The sequence below is a fragment of the Cynara cardunculus genome (genome assembly GCF_001531365.2).
Source record: "Cynara cardunculus var. scolymus isolate 2C chromosome LG 12, CcrdV1, whole genome shotgun sequence".
In the NCBI taxonomy this organism is placed as follows: Eukaryota; Viridiplantae; Streptophyta; class Magnoliopsida; order Asterales; family Asteraceae; genus Cynara; species Cynara cardunculus.
Window position 1 is genome coordinate 5,674,885 of NC_037539.1, and position 17,727 is coordinate 5,692,611.

General features: G+C 33.7%; 3 protein-coding genes across 4 annotated transcripts; all 3 read left to right on the forward strand.

Annotated features, from left to right (window-relative positions):
* The first annotated feature begins 4,423 nt into the window (after positions 1-4,423).
* LOC112522457 (transcription factor GTE4) lies at positions 4,424-9,507 on the forward strand. 2 transcript variants are annotated; one of them, XM_025131578.1, is made up of 6 exons: positions 4,424-4,604; positions 4,899-6,128; positions 6,229-6,274; positions 6,367-6,492; positions 6,612-6,703; positions 9,067-9,507. In XM_025131578.1, exons 2-5 carry the CDS (start codon positions 4,908-4,910, stop codon positions 6,671-6,673), a joined length of 1,455 nt encoding a protein of 484 aa, XP_024987346.1. In that variant the 5' UTR covers positions 4,424-4,604; positions 4,899-4,907; the 3' UTR covers positions 6,674-6,703; positions 9,067-9,507. The 2 variants fall into 2 exon arrangements, with proteins under 2 accessions (XP_024987346.1, XP_024987345.1); XM_025131577.1 differs by having other exon boundaries at positions 4,424-6,128.
* Positions 9,508-10,896: 1,389 nt separating this feature from the next.
* On the forward strand, positions 10,897-11,585 carry LOC112522459. The gene is made up of 2 exons (XM_025131580.1): positions 10,897-11,047; positions 11,243-11,585. The coding sequence occupies exons 1-2, from the start codon at positions 10,938-10,940 to the stop codon at positions 11,364-11,366; spliced, it is 234 nt and encodes a 77-aa protein (XP_024987348.1). The 5' UTR covers positions 10,897-10,937; the 3' UTR covers positions 11,367-11,585.
* A 481-nt stretch (positions 11,586-12,066) lies between these two features.
* Positions 12,067-17,335, forward strand: LOC112522458 (cytochrome P450 CYP72A219-like). The gene is made up of 5 exons (XM_025131579.1): positions 12,067-12,349; positions 13,219-13,439; positions 13,516-13,763; positions 13,999-14,365; positions 16,753-17,335. Exons 1-5 carry the CDS (start codon positions 12,067-12,069, stop codon positions 17,182-17,184), a joined length of 1,551 nt encoding a protein of 516 aa, XP_024987347.1. The 3' UTR covers positions 17,185-17,335.
* The last annotated feature ends 392 nt before the right edge of the window (positions 17,336-17,727 follow it).

Genomic DNA, 17,727 nt, shown 5'->3' on the forward strand with positions numbered 1-17,727 from the left:
ACTAACAATAAGGTTTAAGTATTTAAAGGATTTTTCTAAAACCATTGAATTAATCAAGACACCCACAAGCTGCCCCAAATACCCATGATTAAAAGAATACCTCCAAAATTGTTTAGAAACTAATCTTTTGTTTTACGAAAATTAATAAAAAAATAATTAGATAACATAATCTTTAAAGTAATGATTATGGGTTCAAAAACTAATATTAAATAAATTAATCTTTATTGTAATATGAAAAATGACAAAAAAATCCACATAGGATACATTGTCCGAGGCTATAAACAAATCCTCGTTACCATGTTCAACCCACCACAAACCACCAACCACTCCCCCCGTCCCACGTTGGACAAATGTGGGTCGCCACCCAAAACCACATAATATCTCAATTTAGAAAGTTGCAAACACACACACCGTTATGTGTATAACGTACTTCTTCAAGGATTATTGTATGGATTTCCACATCTGAAATGCACATCCATTATCGTCATTCCGTTTTTTTTTTCTTTTTTTGATCGTTACTGGTTTATATGCGCTTACTGTCGTTTTGCTGATCTTAACAACTGTTTTCTTTTTTACCTTACGAGCGAAAGAAGACGATGAATAGTTGGTCTGTTGAATAAGATAAGTGAGGCTTTCTTGATTAAAGGATTTGCATGTGACGGAGAGAGATGAATGTCGATGATGCATGGTCACAAAAACAATAGCCTTTTTGGTGCACATGTCTACTGATAGGGTTTCTTGATATGATGTTAAGTTTATTAGATCAAACATGTCGTCTTATTTATAATTGTTATAATGTTAATATAGAGAGAGTTTCATTTGAGAAGTAAATAAGTGATTCTAGCCTTTCATCTGGTCAACGTTTGCGGCTTTACTTGTGAAGCACTAGATAATTCCTCGCATAGGTATACGGAAAATAGAGAAGTAGATTAATAAATTTTACAAACAGGCGGCAAAAGAGTTCACGTGTGAACCTGTATAATTAACATATGAATTATATGTTCATATGTGACCTGTTAATTAGTTCATATGTGAATCATACGAGTTTATATGTGAATCAATTAATTATTTCATATGTGAATCAATTTTAGTTCATATGTGAATCAATTATAATAGTTTATATGTGAATTACATAAGTTCATATATGGGCAAATAGTTCATATGTGAATCACACGGATTCATATATAAACGTTTATTGTCTATTTTTAAAAGTTACAAAACTATCTCATCTATTATTCGTATAACCATAAATTTTGACCAGTCAAAGCCACAATTCTTTACAAGTCAAATTCGATCTTGATCGTATTAAGGGTTATGATCACTTCTTTACTTTCTTAAATATTTACCATATATATATACACACCCACATAGTAAGTTCTATAATGAAGTTAGATAACCTTATAATATGACATAAAAAGGAATTGTTTATATTGGTCTATGACACTTTTAAAGAGTGTCTTGTCTACAAAAGGTTGATAAGAAGTATTATATAGAAAGATTAACATGATGCTTTATTTTTTTATTTTTCTGAAATTAGCTGACCAACTTTATCAATAAAACTTGTTAGGTCGTTTAACTTTGTTATAACAATTTATTGCAATACCTTTAGATAGAACGCATAGTTATTGGTTATATAAACTTAAAACTGTCATCAAGTACTTTATAGGATGCCAAAAGACAACTTGTGTCCAAAAAAGATCAATTTTGTTGTAGTGGGTATGCAAGCTTATAGCTTTCACCTAGACAAAAGAATGAGTATTTGACCGACTAAATATGGTATATATTATTATGGAGATGATTGAGTGATCTTGGAGGGATTTACGGAGGTATCCTCAATAAAGGCTTTTTCATGTGACGAAGGTGTCATTTCCGTATTACTTAAAATAAGCAAAAAGAATGAGCATCTATCGAGAAACGTTACTTTATAGATTGATAGGACGTTATTGTTTTTAGCAATAAGTAGATAGCGATCATCAATATGTAAGGTTATGATGCATGTATTTTCACTTTGTATATCGTAATATCGATATAATCCGAATTTTTGTATTTTACATTTTACCATAATAAATTATATCTGGTTTCAGAAAAATCTATTCAATGTTATTACTTATTAGGGTTCAAAAGATTGAATTCTTGTAGCAGTATTATCATACTTATGGTCCTCCTAAAACCTCTGGACAAAACTTTATATTAGGAGAAAACTAATTGTTATTTTGTTACGAGTAAGAGAACAAGAAGATCTTAACCGTAAAGTGTCAGTACAATAAAAATATACGCTTTAGTTAATAATTTATATTGGTCGTATTATATTTTATACTTTAACGGGTAAGTAACAGCAAAATCATTTCAGTACGAGCATATGAATTTCAGTTCTGCATACCAAAAAAAACACAGATACCCTTACGATTTTGTAATCACTACAGTTATATATCATTGTTTTTCTTATTTTTAATCAAATTACATCACATCAACCAAATTAATATTCAATTTGTTAAATGGTTATTTTTTACATATTTTTTTATCCCAAATTTACTTGTGGTTTTAATTTGAATAAGTTTAAAATATAATTAAATAATTAATATATAATAATATAATTATAATTACCTTTTTGATAACTTTAGATTATATTATTAAAAAACCTATAAAAGGTTCAATGAGAAAAATTTCTTTTCAAAGGAATCCTTGCGACTTATCCATGGTGTCTCTCTCACAGATCGATCTTGTTGTGTGTGATGACTCAATTTTTCTCTAAAATAACTTGGCACCCCACACACATATATATATACATATATATATATATATATATATATATATATATATATATATATATATATATCTTTCTCATCATTGCCAACTTTCTATAAATACCATGTATATCCATGCAATCTTTACAGTCTCTAAACGAGAAAGAACTAAAAACAAAGTAAAACCCTCATGGCAAAAACAATGGCACCGAAAGGGTTACTACTCGTCTTCATCGTCTTCTTTGTCTTTTGCGTCAACTTCGATGCCACTCAAGCCATGCAAAATGGCGATCCAAGCCAACTCCTGTTACGTAAGTTAGGGTTTAAAGTGTCTGAACTCGAATACTATAAAAGAAGGTCACTTAATGCGAACCTTGGAAGGGTTGCGCCAGGAGGCCCGGATGGTCAGCACCATTACGCTCGGTCGCCATCTAGCCACTAGCTTTGTTATGATCGCATGGTGGCTCGGTTGTTCTCGTGGTTTGAAGTTGATGAATTTGAATAACAAGTTAATGTTTCTTGCAAGATCTGTTTTCCTGTGTTTGTGTGATTTGGTTTGGTTCGGTTTTTTTACATGCTTGCCTCTATTTGAAAGAGAGCAAGTTCACGTTTGTGTCGCACTTTGTTGCAAATTTTTTGATGTTATATAAGATACAATATTGTATGTCATCGAGCATTTAACTTGTTTGAAATCGTCATATGGATAATTCTGTTACTGTCTCCCTCGAGCAACATTAAAGTTATATGTATTTTTGGAATAAAACGTCGTGATACCACTAAATCTTAAGCCTTATCAAACTGGGATAGAAGGGGTTGTTTACCTAAGCAGATTGAGTAAGCGCTAACTGAGTAAGAGCACGATCCGAGTCAACACTAACTACAGACCGCGTAAGAGTCATTTGTTAGCTTATCAATTCAACATCATTGACCGATAACAGAGGAGTGGTAAACAACATTTGTCTAGGTAAGTGACTCTTACCTTGTAAAAGGTGGTCAGCAAGTAGTAAAGATCCCATAAACCAGTAAACTTGATATGTTGCATCGAAAAAGTCTAAACTAGTTGAAATTAATGAGGTATCTTAATTGGAGTCTGATTTTTCTTGAGAATCACGAGATTCGTGTTGATAGTGATGTTTGAAATGGTATACCCGTCTGTCTCGGACTCTCGTATTTTAGTTGGTAATGTAGAGTCATTTTCATTTTTAGCAGATCTATTACAAGATTGTTCAAATCATTATCATTCTTTGTACTTAAGAATTCAGTTGTTTCCATCTGAAATGGGAATATTACGTTTACAATTTACACAGACAAAACTACGAAAAACAAATGAGAATACACTTTTGATTTTACGGTCTAAACCGACGAAACCAAAACATATTTATAATGTCTAGGTTTGTTGATTCACAAATTGGGAAGGGCGTGTTTAGACAACATTTCATTCAAAAGGGTTAAATTTGACAATCTATCAAAGCTGCGGGAGTTATGCAGTAAGATTTGGGTGGTACTTCAAAATGGGGCGGAGCAGCAGATCCGACCCATAGCGAAATAACACGCGCCACCATTGCGCGTGGGTAACTTCCTTGGCCATTACACACAATGACGGTCAGACATCATATTCTCGCAAGATCATCCGTTCGTTTATCCAGTCCACGTCATCTTCACAAAACTCAGCCCTCCGATCCGCACTACTCCGTCGGGCCACACACGGCCCTTCACTCCATTATCGGTGGCGGTATGATCTTCCAGGATTTTGTCTATGCTCGAAAGTAAGCCAGAGTGAGAGAGACCGAGGGAAGAGAGAGAGAAAGATATAAGCGATGAATCCAATGAGTGAAAAAGGATTCGATCTACGTGAAAAAGGTATGTTTTCGGAACCCTAGTGTGTTACTATCAGACTAAGTTATGCTTTGATTGTGTAGTAAAACTGAAGCTGTGTGAATATTTGGTTGTATATCTATTAATCAGTATGGAAATCTAGTAATTTGTACAAGTTTGAACAATCGAAGCAGATTGAGTTAGGGTTTTTAGATTTCATGTATGGATTCGGATAAAGTTTATAGTAGGAAGTCTTTTAAAGGGTTAAACAGCAACAAAAAGAATTTAACACAATCTCATAGTCAAAACCTAGCTTCTGAAGACGGAAACCTGAACCAGGTGGTACTTATGGGTTCTCGGGTTCCTCCTTCAGGGAATGGAGGGGGTAGGTTTGGGTTCCGAAAGCAAGAGAGTCGAGTTACTATTCAGCTGACATCGAGGTCGAAGCAGGAGATGAGGGAAATTAAGAGGAAGCTTGTGAGTGAGCTTGAGTTGGTTAGGAGTTTGGTGAAGAAGATTGAGGAAGTGGGATCGAGGCCTTTACACCAGTTGAGTATCTCGGTTTTGGAGAATAGTCAGGGTACCAGTGAGCATGTGGATAAAGAGAAAAGAACTCCGAAAGCAAACCAATTCTACAGGAAGTCGGATTTTCTTCTTGCCAAGGATAGGATTCCTTCTGCTGAGAGCCACAAGAAGTCAAAGTCCGGTGGCAAGAAGCAAGGAGGGGTTGAGGCTAAGTTTTCCAACAAATTGTTTAAGAGCTGTAGTGCTTTGCTTGAGAAATTAATGAAGCACAAACATGGCTGGGTGTTTAATAAACCTGTTGATCCTCTTGCCCTTGGTTTGCATGACTACTTCGACATCATTAAGCATCCAATGGATTTGGGTACTGTGAAATCTCGTTTGGATAAGAATTGGTATAATTCTCCAATGGAGTTTGCTGAGGATGTAAGACTCACATTTCAGAACGCTATGACATATAACCCAAAAGGGCAAGATGTTCACGCCATGGCAGAGCTTCTGTTAAAGTTATTTGAAGAAAAGTGGAAGCTTATAGAAGCAGATTATATGCGGGAGTCTAGGCTTGCAGTAAATAATGAAGGTTTGCCAACTCCAACATCAAAGCAGGCACCTCCCTCGTTATTGCCAGCTCCAGAAAAGATGCCAGTATCCAATAGGTCAGAATCGTCTGCTCCTACCATTGATCCTAAAGCACAGCCAACAAATGTTTCTAACATGGGTAAAACTTCTTTCTCAAAGAAACCAAAGGCTAAAGATCTCAATAAAAGGGAGATGACATATGATGAGAAGCAGAAACTTAGCATGAATCTGCAGAATTTACCTTCCGAAAAGTTGGATAATGTTGTCCAGATCATCAAGAAAAGGAACCCATCATTGTCCCAAAAGGATGATGAAATAGAGGTGGATATTGATACTTTTGATACTGAAACCCTGTGGGAGCTTGATCGGTTTGTCACCAACTACAAGAAAGGCTTAAGCAAGAACAAGAGGAAAGCTGAATTTCCTAATCAAGAAAGAATTGAAGTTGAGCCAGATGTACAAGACAAGGTGAGTTTATGACCCATCTTTTTTTCATTTTCAAAGCTTTCTGTGATAATTCCCTTGAATTTAGGATGGCATAATGCATGCTTTTTCTTCCTAATTTCAGAACCTAGCTCCAGTCGTGGTTGATGCCCCTAAAGAAGCTAAAACAGGTGAGGAAGTACTGAAGTAGAACATTCACAAATTGTTTAGTTCATATTTGATTAGAAATGAACCTCTTATGGAATTAATACTCCGTAAGCAGATGACAGAAACACTTCCTCTACTTCCCCCATTCAAATGGAGAAGCAGGTCGAGGAGCAAGTTGCTGCAGGAGACAAGTCAAGTAGCTCTAGCAGCTCTAGTAGCATATCTGGATCTTCTTCTAGTGGTATTAGCACAAGATTTAGTTATTCTGGTTATTCTTCAAATTAGTTGTAGGCACTTGATGTGGTTTACTTGAAGTCAAGCTGCTTCATGATTAATCTCATTGTTCTAAATTAATCACAGATTCTGATAGCGACAGCTCATCTGGAGCAGGATCTGAGGCAGGTCATTCTTCAAAGGCATGATTGTAACTGCCTTGACTATGGCAACAAAAGGTATATCCTACATAAGTAATTTTCCTTATTGGAAGTCTTGTGACTTTTAGAATGGGTTCAGTACTTTCCGTGTTACCTTCTGTCTCTGTTTCTATCCTTCTCTTAGCCGATGATTTTAAAGCGTAAAATAGTTTGTGGTATTCTTGAATTGCCTTATTGACCTTCTATAGATTCATATATAGCATCATAAAAAAGTGGTTTGTGTCTAATGATCCATGTGATTCTTATATTATGCTAATTTTCTGTGCATTCCAGTTTGTGTAGTACACAGTCTGATCGCTGTCTGTAATTGTTGGTGTCACAGCATTAGAATATGTTTCCGTAGTCATCTTTTCATTCTTCTGCTTATTTTTCACTTGTATTTCATATATTGGGCATTATTTGTATCTTTTGATTGTATTCTTTTTTTTCCCCATACTGTAGATGATTGTTTAGTAGTTGGCAGAATATGATGTATGATGGGCATGTTCTGTGTAACAACTAAACATGCATGGACACTGTAATGCTGTATTAGATTTAGACCAAGGTCGTCTTAGTTTTTAAAAAGTAGTCTGCATGTGTCCAATTATCTTTATCATGTATAAATTTTTTGCTTATGCCCAAGAAAGCATCTCTTTTCCTTTTCTTTGTTATTAATTTACATCTCATGGTTCCTAATACCCTGTCCACCTATATATGCATAACTGTCAATATAACTATTAAAAAATTTCCAGTTATGCCGGGTACAGGATTTCATTATTTCATTAATTTGCAGACGCCCTGTTTGAAATTGAAGGCCTTGTTTTAGTTTCTTGCGGTGGCTTTAGTACTACATCTCAGGGCAATAACTTTTGGTATTTAGATTTTTGTAATTATTACATGCCGTAATTGAAAGATTACCCATCGCTGAAGTCTTTGACTCATTTAGATGCGCATCTAGATTGTGCTTATGATTACAATATTGGTGTCTTTGTCTATTAATGATCTGTATATCAACAAGCAGCCTCTATTAATAGGCAATAATGCTAGCGGATCACCCTCTATTAATGATCTGTATATCAACAAGCAGCCTCAACCTGCTAGGAATTTTACACAGAGCTTATCCATTATGCCATCAATACCTTAATCTTCAGGGTCTCAAAAATTGGAGAAAACTTCCCTTTTATAGTAGCACACGAATATATTTGTTCGTAGCACTTGTATATTTACTGATGTCATAGTAGTCATTAAAATCTATGCTTATGGTCAAGGGACCTCCTCTAGTTTGTCTTGATTATGAATGCCTTCGACATATGACAAAATCAGCACTACCCAAGGCCCCGATGGCATCATTGTTTGACTTGCGACAATTGACCAAATGACTATTATACCTGCATTAAGCTTTCATTTTTTCCCTTCATTGTAGCATATGAATGACCCCCCGTCTGATAAGTTATGTACGACTCCTAATAAATAAAGTCCAATAAATTGCTCTTCGCACCAGCACCAAGCCACCACTCAGTTTTCACCACCCATCACTGATGGTAACCACCTAGAGATGCACAAATTATGTGAAGCCCGAAACTGGTCCTTCAACGCCTAGCTATGGCTCGTTCCAGTCCGGTCAGGTCTGGTCCGATGGTCCTATGGCAGTTACCATTTTCAAGTTATGGACGGATGCAAAAATGGCAGATTCAGGACCAGTCAAAGGACCAATTTGGAGGTATGACCTAGGAGTGTGTGCATCTCTATAAACACCTATTTTAAGATCATATTTAACAAAATAAATATACACCACTTTGATTATGGGTATCATGTGATTTGCTTATTTTGTGGTATATGACTTCTTGGATTATACATCTATTTTTTCTCATAAATTATTATTTCTTGGAGTCTCGTATTCTCTTAAAATTATTAATATTCGTTTACCTTTCTGGTCCCAAGTCTCCTTTTCTGTCTCTTCCAACTCTTTTAACAACCTTGTAATTTTTTACAAGCTAGGGGTCTTCACGGAAACAATCGCTCTACTCTTTGGTATAGAGTTGGTGAGGGTTGGGTTTAGTTTGGTTTGGTTTGGTTTGGTTTAAGGAAAATGTGGACTTCCATTCCCAACCTTTTTCAAAGTATATGTTTATATACAGTATATACTCACGCACATTTCTCACCTTTGGTGAGGTTAGACCCTTGCAGACCATTGGTGTATTGATCGAGGCCGCCTTTTTCTTACGTGCATCACATTCTATAATGCTACTGAAAGTATATAAATTTCTAGGATTCCAATCAATAATTGGAGGGTGTGTGTGAGAATGCTGAAACTACACCCCTATTGATTATGATTCTTCTCAAAAGTCTTAATATAGCTAGTATATTGAAAAGCCTTTTCTTTGGTTAAATTACTTATGCAGATTTCTGAAGAACTGTACCATCAGAGGAATAGGACTGCTTTTTGGCTTTGTTAGTAGTAACCCTCTTCCAAGAGCTGAAATTGACCAACACTGAGCAAATGTACAACTTTCAATGCATAAGGTGCAGGTCGTTATTGCATTACTGCTTCGGTTTTTAGCAACTCTAGCTCTAGCTAGCTGTATGATCCGCAACTGTTATTATATTATAGAACTTATTTTGTCCGCGTGTAGCGTGTCTGTAACTGTACGTAAGTTGGTAGTGTCTTAGAGCCAAGTCTAACTCTAGAACGTTAAAAAGTTATCGGAAACATCCCTCTTGCAAGCAGCCACCATGTATTATTGCATAAAATCTATGAAGTTAAAAGGGGGGTGTTTGGATGTGTATTTTGAAATGGTTGTAATGATCTTTTTGTTTATGGTAAATCAAATCAAATGGAACTAGTATATCTATTTTGGAAGAGGATATGTGTGATGTATGATGTATGATGTATGATGTATGATGTATGATGTGTGATGTATGATGTATGATGTATGATGTATGCATGCATGTTCTCCTTCATTTATTTTTGGCATCTCATCTTGTAAGTATTAAATATACAAAGGTGTTTATATGTGAACTATGGTTTCATGATTTTTTATAAAAATGGTCCCTGAACCAGATTAGGACTCGTATGCTATTTTGTAATGAATTGGTCCCTTCCTCTAAAGGTCATCCAGTTTCTCAATTAACTTTGAGAGCACTTTCGTTCTTTTCCATTTTTTTTGTTTTTACTCGAGGGACCAGTTTAGTAAAGCCCACACAAACCACAATGACCAAATCCGTAATTAAGTCTAAAAAATAAGAAAATATTTTTTTATACTTTGAGTTTATTAAATTAATTAATTATTATACTTAAATATATATTAATTATTATACTTTAAGTTTAATTTTAATATATAATATATTTTCTTTCCAAAAAATATATATTACGTACGTCTACATGTGCATACACGCACACATATATACGTGTATATATAGTGAGGTTCAGGAGAAAATGATATCTATCAATCTTTAGATCATATATGTATATATAGTGAGGTTCAGGAGAAAATGATATCTATCAATCATTAGATAAATTGATTCGATAAATATTATTAAATGGACATTTACAACAATATTTTTTAAATTAAAAAACTTTTGTTCCCACCTATTTTGTATCGAAAAAAGACAAAATGTAAACAAAAATCAAGCGGAATAAATTACACCAAAAAACAATCATATTTCTCACTAATTTGACATTCATATTGGTATATATTTTTCCATCCGTTTTTTCGTGGTTTTTTGGTTTTCTTTTTATTTTGTGTTGAGAGAGAGAAAGAGTTGAGTTCAGAGGAAAATGTTAAATAAATTAAAAACGAAAAATTATAAAAATAACGGATGAAAATATAAATCAATGTAGTGTAATTTATTTCGCTCGATTTTTGTTTATATTTAATTCTTTTTCGAATAAAAAATAGGAGTGCTAAAAAATTTCTTAATTTAAAAAATATTGTTATAAACGTCCACTTGATTATGATCAATACTTTATATTAGAAAACAATCAAAACTTTTATGAAATCACATATTCATCAAATTAAATAAACGGTTGAGATTGAGTTGTATTGGTTGTATAATAATTCACCTCTAAATACATAACTATTTTCGACCATCTTGATCTAACCGGAAAAATATAAAAGTACAGTGACAAAACAAAACAAAAAAAAATAGTTGAGGGACTATTTTTGTAATAAAAAAGAAAGAAGGAAGGATAACTATAAAGGCGAGAGAGGTTAGCGTAGCGTAGCAGTCATAAACACCTCTTTGCTAACTGCAGCCCCACAGAGCAAGCAAAATGTGTTGCGGAGATGGCGATTGCAGACCTCTCGGATTCCTACTCGGCCTCCCCTTCGCTTTCCTTTCCCTTCTTCTATCCATAGTCGGCGTGGTCGTCTGGATCGTCGGGTTCGTTTAATTTCTCACTCAATCTCTCTTAATTACTTGCTTAATCAATCGACTCGTTCGATCTTATACACAGAATTTTGAGCTTGATATCCGTTTAATTATTGCGAGTTTTTGTAGACGGTGAATCTCGATTTCTGATCTTGTGTTTGTTTGTGTGTGTGTGTGTGTGTGGGCGCGCGCTATGAATTGAGACAGATTGTTGTTGACATGCATATGTCCGTGCTGTTTGTGCCTTACGGTCATAGTTGAAATAGCAATTGAGTTGATCAAGGCTCCGATTCATGTTATGGAATGGTTCACTTCTCAGATTCCCTGTTGAGTTGCAATTGCGAACCCCAAAACACTGTGTGTTAGTGTGTGTGTTTTTTCGTGCATAGTAATTACACTTTTAGCATTTTGTAGATGCTTCTTTCTAGTGATTAGTATGTCGTAGTATTTCTTTTTCTCGGTTATCAAGGTTTGAAACTTTGAATCATCGTGTATGCTATTAGTAATCTCCCAGTGGTTAGTGTGTATTGGATGAACTTGTTTGTGTGGATTAATTTTTTTTTTATTAATTTGGATATAAGAATTACTGTTATAGGCTTTTATTCAAGTTATTAATTTGTTAGACTGATATGGTAAACACTTGTAAACCCATCTAATCCCCCCCCCCCCCCCNAGTATTTTTGGCGTCTTAGATGAAGGCGCCTCTTGGTTTGAGCAATTATTTACGACAAAAGCATTGATCTTGATTCCACCCTTTGTGTGTGTGTGTGTTGGTTTTTAGTAAACAACGACCTTGTGTGTTTTCTTCTATGTGTAAATATCGAATGATACAAGTTCATCTGCCAAAATTTTTGTTTTTACGTACTGAATAACCAAATAAAAACAATTAGCTAACAACCATTTATGTTTCCAAGAAACCAAAACTGGTTTTACCAATTTTTAATTTTTATAAAACATGGGGATATAAATTAAATTGTAAACACAAATCCTCATGGTTCATAGAAATTGGTATTCCACGTTTCTCTTTCATCATGGAGATGCAGATGATACACAAATGGATTGTAAGCTCTTGTGGTGTGACCATGGTGGTGGTTATGGCATGGACTTTGTTAAAGTGGGTGTGGGTGCAACCAAGGTGGCTCCAGAGGCACCTAAGGCTCCAAGGGATCAACGGCACCTCTTACAAGTTCTTTTTTGGGGATACAAAAGAGATGAAAGAAATGACTAAAGAAGCCAACAAAAACCTCATTAATATCCATGATGATATCATTCCAAGACTCTTGCCCTTTGTTTTTAGAACCAGCAAAACCTATGGTATGTGTGTGTGTGTATATATATCCCTAAAATCTATTTCATTCATTTAAGATTGATGGGTCGGACGGATTGGGTAATGGGTTGAAACGGGCTTCGGAAACGAGTGATCATTTCTATGACGGGTTGGGTCGGTAGGGTCCACTAACTGTTTCTCTTTTTTTTTGGGTTGCTAAAACTAGGGGTGTTAACGAGCTTTACTCAAAAATAATACATGGCTGAAGCTCAAATATCTTTTTCAAAGTAGTGCTAGAGCCCGAATATTTTTTTCAATGTTCGAGCTCGAAATTGATACTCGTTTAACAAATTTCCGTTATACAGTAAACCTAAAATTCAAGTTTTATAAGTTTGTTTGTGGGATCAAATAGATTCAATCGTTTATTTGTTCAAGCTCGATAATTTTTATGATGTAGTTGTATCACTTTTGAACATATGAACATTTTTTGCTCGAAAATATGTATGCTCGAATGGCTCAATTGGACTTCACTTTTTTATCGAGCTTTCGAACGAGGCAAGTCGAACATTGGGGGTATGAAACTCAACTCATTAAGTTTAAAAAAAAAAAAAAAAAAAGACTTTATTTTGTGTTTCAGCTTGAGAATTATTAAGCCCAAGCTCAAAATAAAGGAGCTAGAGCTTAAATAACCCGTAAAAACCTCGAATCGTTTAACACCCTTAACTAAAACCATTATTGAAAGATTGCTTTTTTACTGAATTGATATAGAAAGTTGTAACATTTGAATACATTTTGACTACTTGTAACTCATTCAACCATTTCCCATTTAGCCAAAAAACTCAATTTGAATAGGGACTACAAAGGGTTTTTGACTATATTTCTTGGTTTGGCTTACAATTTCTGGTTTTTGCCACAGGTAATATTTTCTTTGCATGGTATGGGCCAAAACCAATGGTTCATGTTCTTGATCCTGCTCTTGCCAAAGATATACTCTCTAGAATCAATGATTTCCAAAAACTAAGGAAAAGTAATCCCTATATCAAGATACTATCTCAAGGATTAATCGATTACGACGGAGATAAATGGTTCAAACATAGAAAGATTATCAATCCCGCATTCCACACTCGCAAGTTGAAGGTTTGTTAGTCCCATTTTTCATGAAAATACGATTGATTATGATTATATTGGCTTAATATGTTCGTTTGTTGCGCAGTATATGGTGCCCGCTATTCATGTGAGTTGTAGCGAGATGTTGGGAAAATGGCAAAAAAAGTTAGCAGCATGTGAGCGTTCGTGCGAGCTTGATGTTTTTCCGTATCTTCAAACACTTGCTAGCGATATAATCTCGCGCACCGCTTTTGGTAGTAATTATGAAGAGGGAAGACGGATATTTGATCTACAAAAAGAACTGATTTTATTGTTAATGCCAATCATACAATCCGTATATATCCCGGGTTCGAGGTAATTCACGATTTTTGAACTTCAAAAAGAACTAATGACCCTTTAGTTTATCATATGAAACAACGTTTTATACTGGGTTTATAGGAAACCAACAATTTCTAGGTCTCCCAGTATAGACAACTTTACAGGACTTAAGTTTACAGCATTCTTCTCTTAGGATGTTTTCACCTTTTTTGTATGCATATATTACATGATATTGCAAATAGAGCTTATAATTTTGTGTTTGTTCCCTAAGATTTTTGCCAACCAAAAAGAACAAAAGGGTAAAAGAGATAGACAGCCATGTGAAGGCTTCAATAAGAGGTATTATCAGTAAAAGACTAATGGCCATGGAAGATGGTGAAGGCAGCCATGATGACTTATTAGGCATATTATTGGAGTCCAACCAGCAGGAGATTGACCAACAAATGAGCATTGAAGATGTGATAGAAGAATGCAAACTCTTCTACTTTGCAGGCCAAGAAACCACCTCTACTTTGCTTGTATGGTCCATCATCTTACTAAGCCAACATCCATCTTGGCAATCACAAGCAAGAGATGAAGTTTTTCTCGTCTTCGGCCGTAAGAAACCCGATATTCATGGACTGAATCGTCTCAAAATCGTAAGCCATTTATTTCATCTCTCTCTCTCTCTATATATATATATATATATATATATATATATATATATATATATATATATATATATATATATATATATATTTGAACCTCTTTTCTCTTCTCAAGAGTTCTTTTATAAAGTAAGATGATGGGGCCCCATGATTATCACTGCGAAAACAATCTGAGTCCATTTAGACTCGTCTAACCCCTTAGCTTGTCTAATAGCAAATCCAATTTTATTTTTTCAACTACACAATTTTGTTTATTTTTTTATTAGTTTTAATAAATTACTTTATTAAAAAGATTTTACTAATTCCTTCAAGTTGATACCACTGTTATTTTATTTTTAACTTTATTTTAAATTAAAAACGTTATAAACAACAATTTATTTGGATATATGTAAAACGTAAATACATAATTCTTCATTCAAATAAACAAAAAACAAAATATAACAAGTTGATAAAATGAAACATCGAACTAAAATTATTATCTGACGGCATTATAATACCAATTAAAATAAAATCATAGCTTTTGCGACAAATTAAATCTTAGTTGGAAATTTAGAAAATTTCTTCGATTATGACCAGGTTGGTGGCGTAGCCCACATAATTTTAAGTGTTTTTAACTTAAGGGGTGTTTGGGTTGCTTATTTAAAGTGCTTATTAACGTATTCCGATGTGGTATCGGTAATAAAAAGTTTTTAGTGTTTGGATGAAGAAAAAAAGAAAATACTTATACTGGTTTGGCACTGGTAATAAGAAGTTATTGATAAGTTTTTCTCTTTTAACTTATTAAATTATTTTGGTACGGTACTGGTAATAAAGAGTTTTTAGTGTTTTGATGGGGAAAAAAATGGTATCTCATCTTTTTTATCAGCTTATTTGGTGTGGTATCGTCATAAGTTAATTCAAACATTTTTTTATAAAATTCCGGTTTGCCATATAAGTTGATAAACACTTTTAAATAGGCAAATCTCAAACACTCTTTTAATTGACGTTACAAAATTTTAAATGTTTTTAACTTGATTGGTTTTTTAACAAGTAAAATCATGTTGATTTCATCACACACAATATTTTTTTTTGTTGATTATAAATTACACGATTTTTGAACTTTTTACATCGATTTGATTTTACACAATTTTAAACATTTTGAAATGAACTGATTTTAGACATTTTAAACATTATAATTAATTTGATTTTATACATAAATAAAAATAATGAGCTATATATTTAATATAATAAAAATGTAATATAAAATAAAGGAGATGTCATTGAAAGTATTGATGGATATTCTTTATAAAATAAAATTGTTAAATATAATAAATAAATTTTATATATTTACAATAATTAAATTTATACAAAATATATAATGAGGGTATACTATAATAATTAAAAAGAAGGCAAGGGTGTAATTGAAATTTGTTATCATATTAAAAGGGGTTTAATTTAAAATAGTTGTGGAGTCTATCACCCTAGTTTTGCAAAACAAGTTAAAACTACCCTTTTTGCAACAAAACTCTAGAGTTTCGCATCAGTTATGCTTATGGGTCGTTTACCAAACGCTTACCCGAGTAAGCGCTTATCAAGTAATATTTTCTCACCAGATAAATATAGTAAAAGCAAATAATCTTATTTGGTAAGAGCGAGACAAAGATCAAAAATTTTACCTGGTAAGTGAGGGCGACGATTCTTACCACGGTAAGCGCTTACCAGGTAAATTATTGTATATTATGTCGTTTTTGTGGACTAAAATCTTGCCCGATAAGTACATAATAATGTTAAATTTTGCCCATAAGCACTTACCGGGTAAGTGTTTGATAAATGGCCCCTTAGATCATTTATTTTCCATATATGTTGGAACTTCCTTCTTTCATCAATGACTTTTTAGGAGAGTAATCAAATGGGGTTCCTTATTCTTAGGTCTCGTTTGGTTTGTCGGATTTGGAATTCAATTTCATTCTGATCTCATGTTTGGCTTGAAGGATTACTTGGTTTGAAATCCCACATACAGGGGATTTAGATATCCTCTTGGGTTATTTCACGGGATTTCATAGGATTTGTATGTAATAATATTTTAAAATATGTTAAAAACATTTGTTTTATAATAATCAATTAATAAAATAGTGATTTGATTATTTATAGTTTGTTTTTGTAAATTATTTATAAATCCTACAAGCTAAATATTTCAAATCCAAACCCCTAAAAACCATTTCATCAAACTAAACACTTCCTTATAGTTTCTTTTAACCTCTATATACGTTGGAACATCTGTTCTCTTATTGTGGGCTCTTTTAAAAAATAATAATCTGATGAGGTTTCAATATTTTCTATGCTTGTTTTATGTTTATAATGTCTTTTTTTAATTTCTTTTTGTTTGTTTTTGGTGGTAGGTTACCATGATTTTGCAGGAAGTTCTAAGGTTATATCCTGCAGTTCCAGCACTGTACCGATTGACTCATGAAAAAACCAAGTTAGGAGATATGAGTCTACCAAGTGGCACCGCAATCATGGTTCCCGTGGTGGTGTTGCACCGTGACTCGGAGATATGGGGCAGCGATGCAAACGAGTTCAAGCCCGAAAGGTTCGTTGATGGCATTTCGAAGGCAGCAAAAGTACCTTCATCATATTTTCCATTTGGTTGGGGACCTCGTATATGCATCGGCCAACATTTCGCTATGATGGAAACCAAAATAGCGTTGACTATGATTCTACAACACTTCTCTTTTGAGCTTTCGCCATCCTACGCTCATGCTCCTCGATCAGTTATTACTCTCCAACCTCAACATGGAGCTCACCTTATTATAAACCACGTTGATTGTTGAACATTTGTCTTCTATCGCCCTTTTTCAGGCTGGACGTAGGTCTACCTTCTCGTTCGAACTTTTTTCTGCATTTCTACGACTCAACTTGTGCAAATGCGTAGGCAAATATGAATAAGAAACAATGACTAGAACATAGCCTCTCTATGAGATTGACCAAGTTGGTCTTTATGTTTTGCTTATTTCTCAAGTAAAAATGTGAAGTGAATTTTATACTTTACAAAATAATATAAATTGTAATTATATCTATATTATGTTATAAAACATTTGACAAAAACTCTTAAATACTATTTTCTATGCATGAAGTACTGTTTATTGGTGCATATTACTTAAAATTTAAGATTACAAGTAAATTGTACGTAAGTACAACTTATTAAAGCTTCATGTTTGAATTCGTGTAACTAACTTCAGATAAACATAATCAAATATTGGAAAAACATTTCATTTTAAATATATAAAAAAACTAAAATATAATTAAGATTATCATCAAGTTATAATAAGATACTTAATTATTATCTTTATAAAAAATTATATTATTAAACCAAA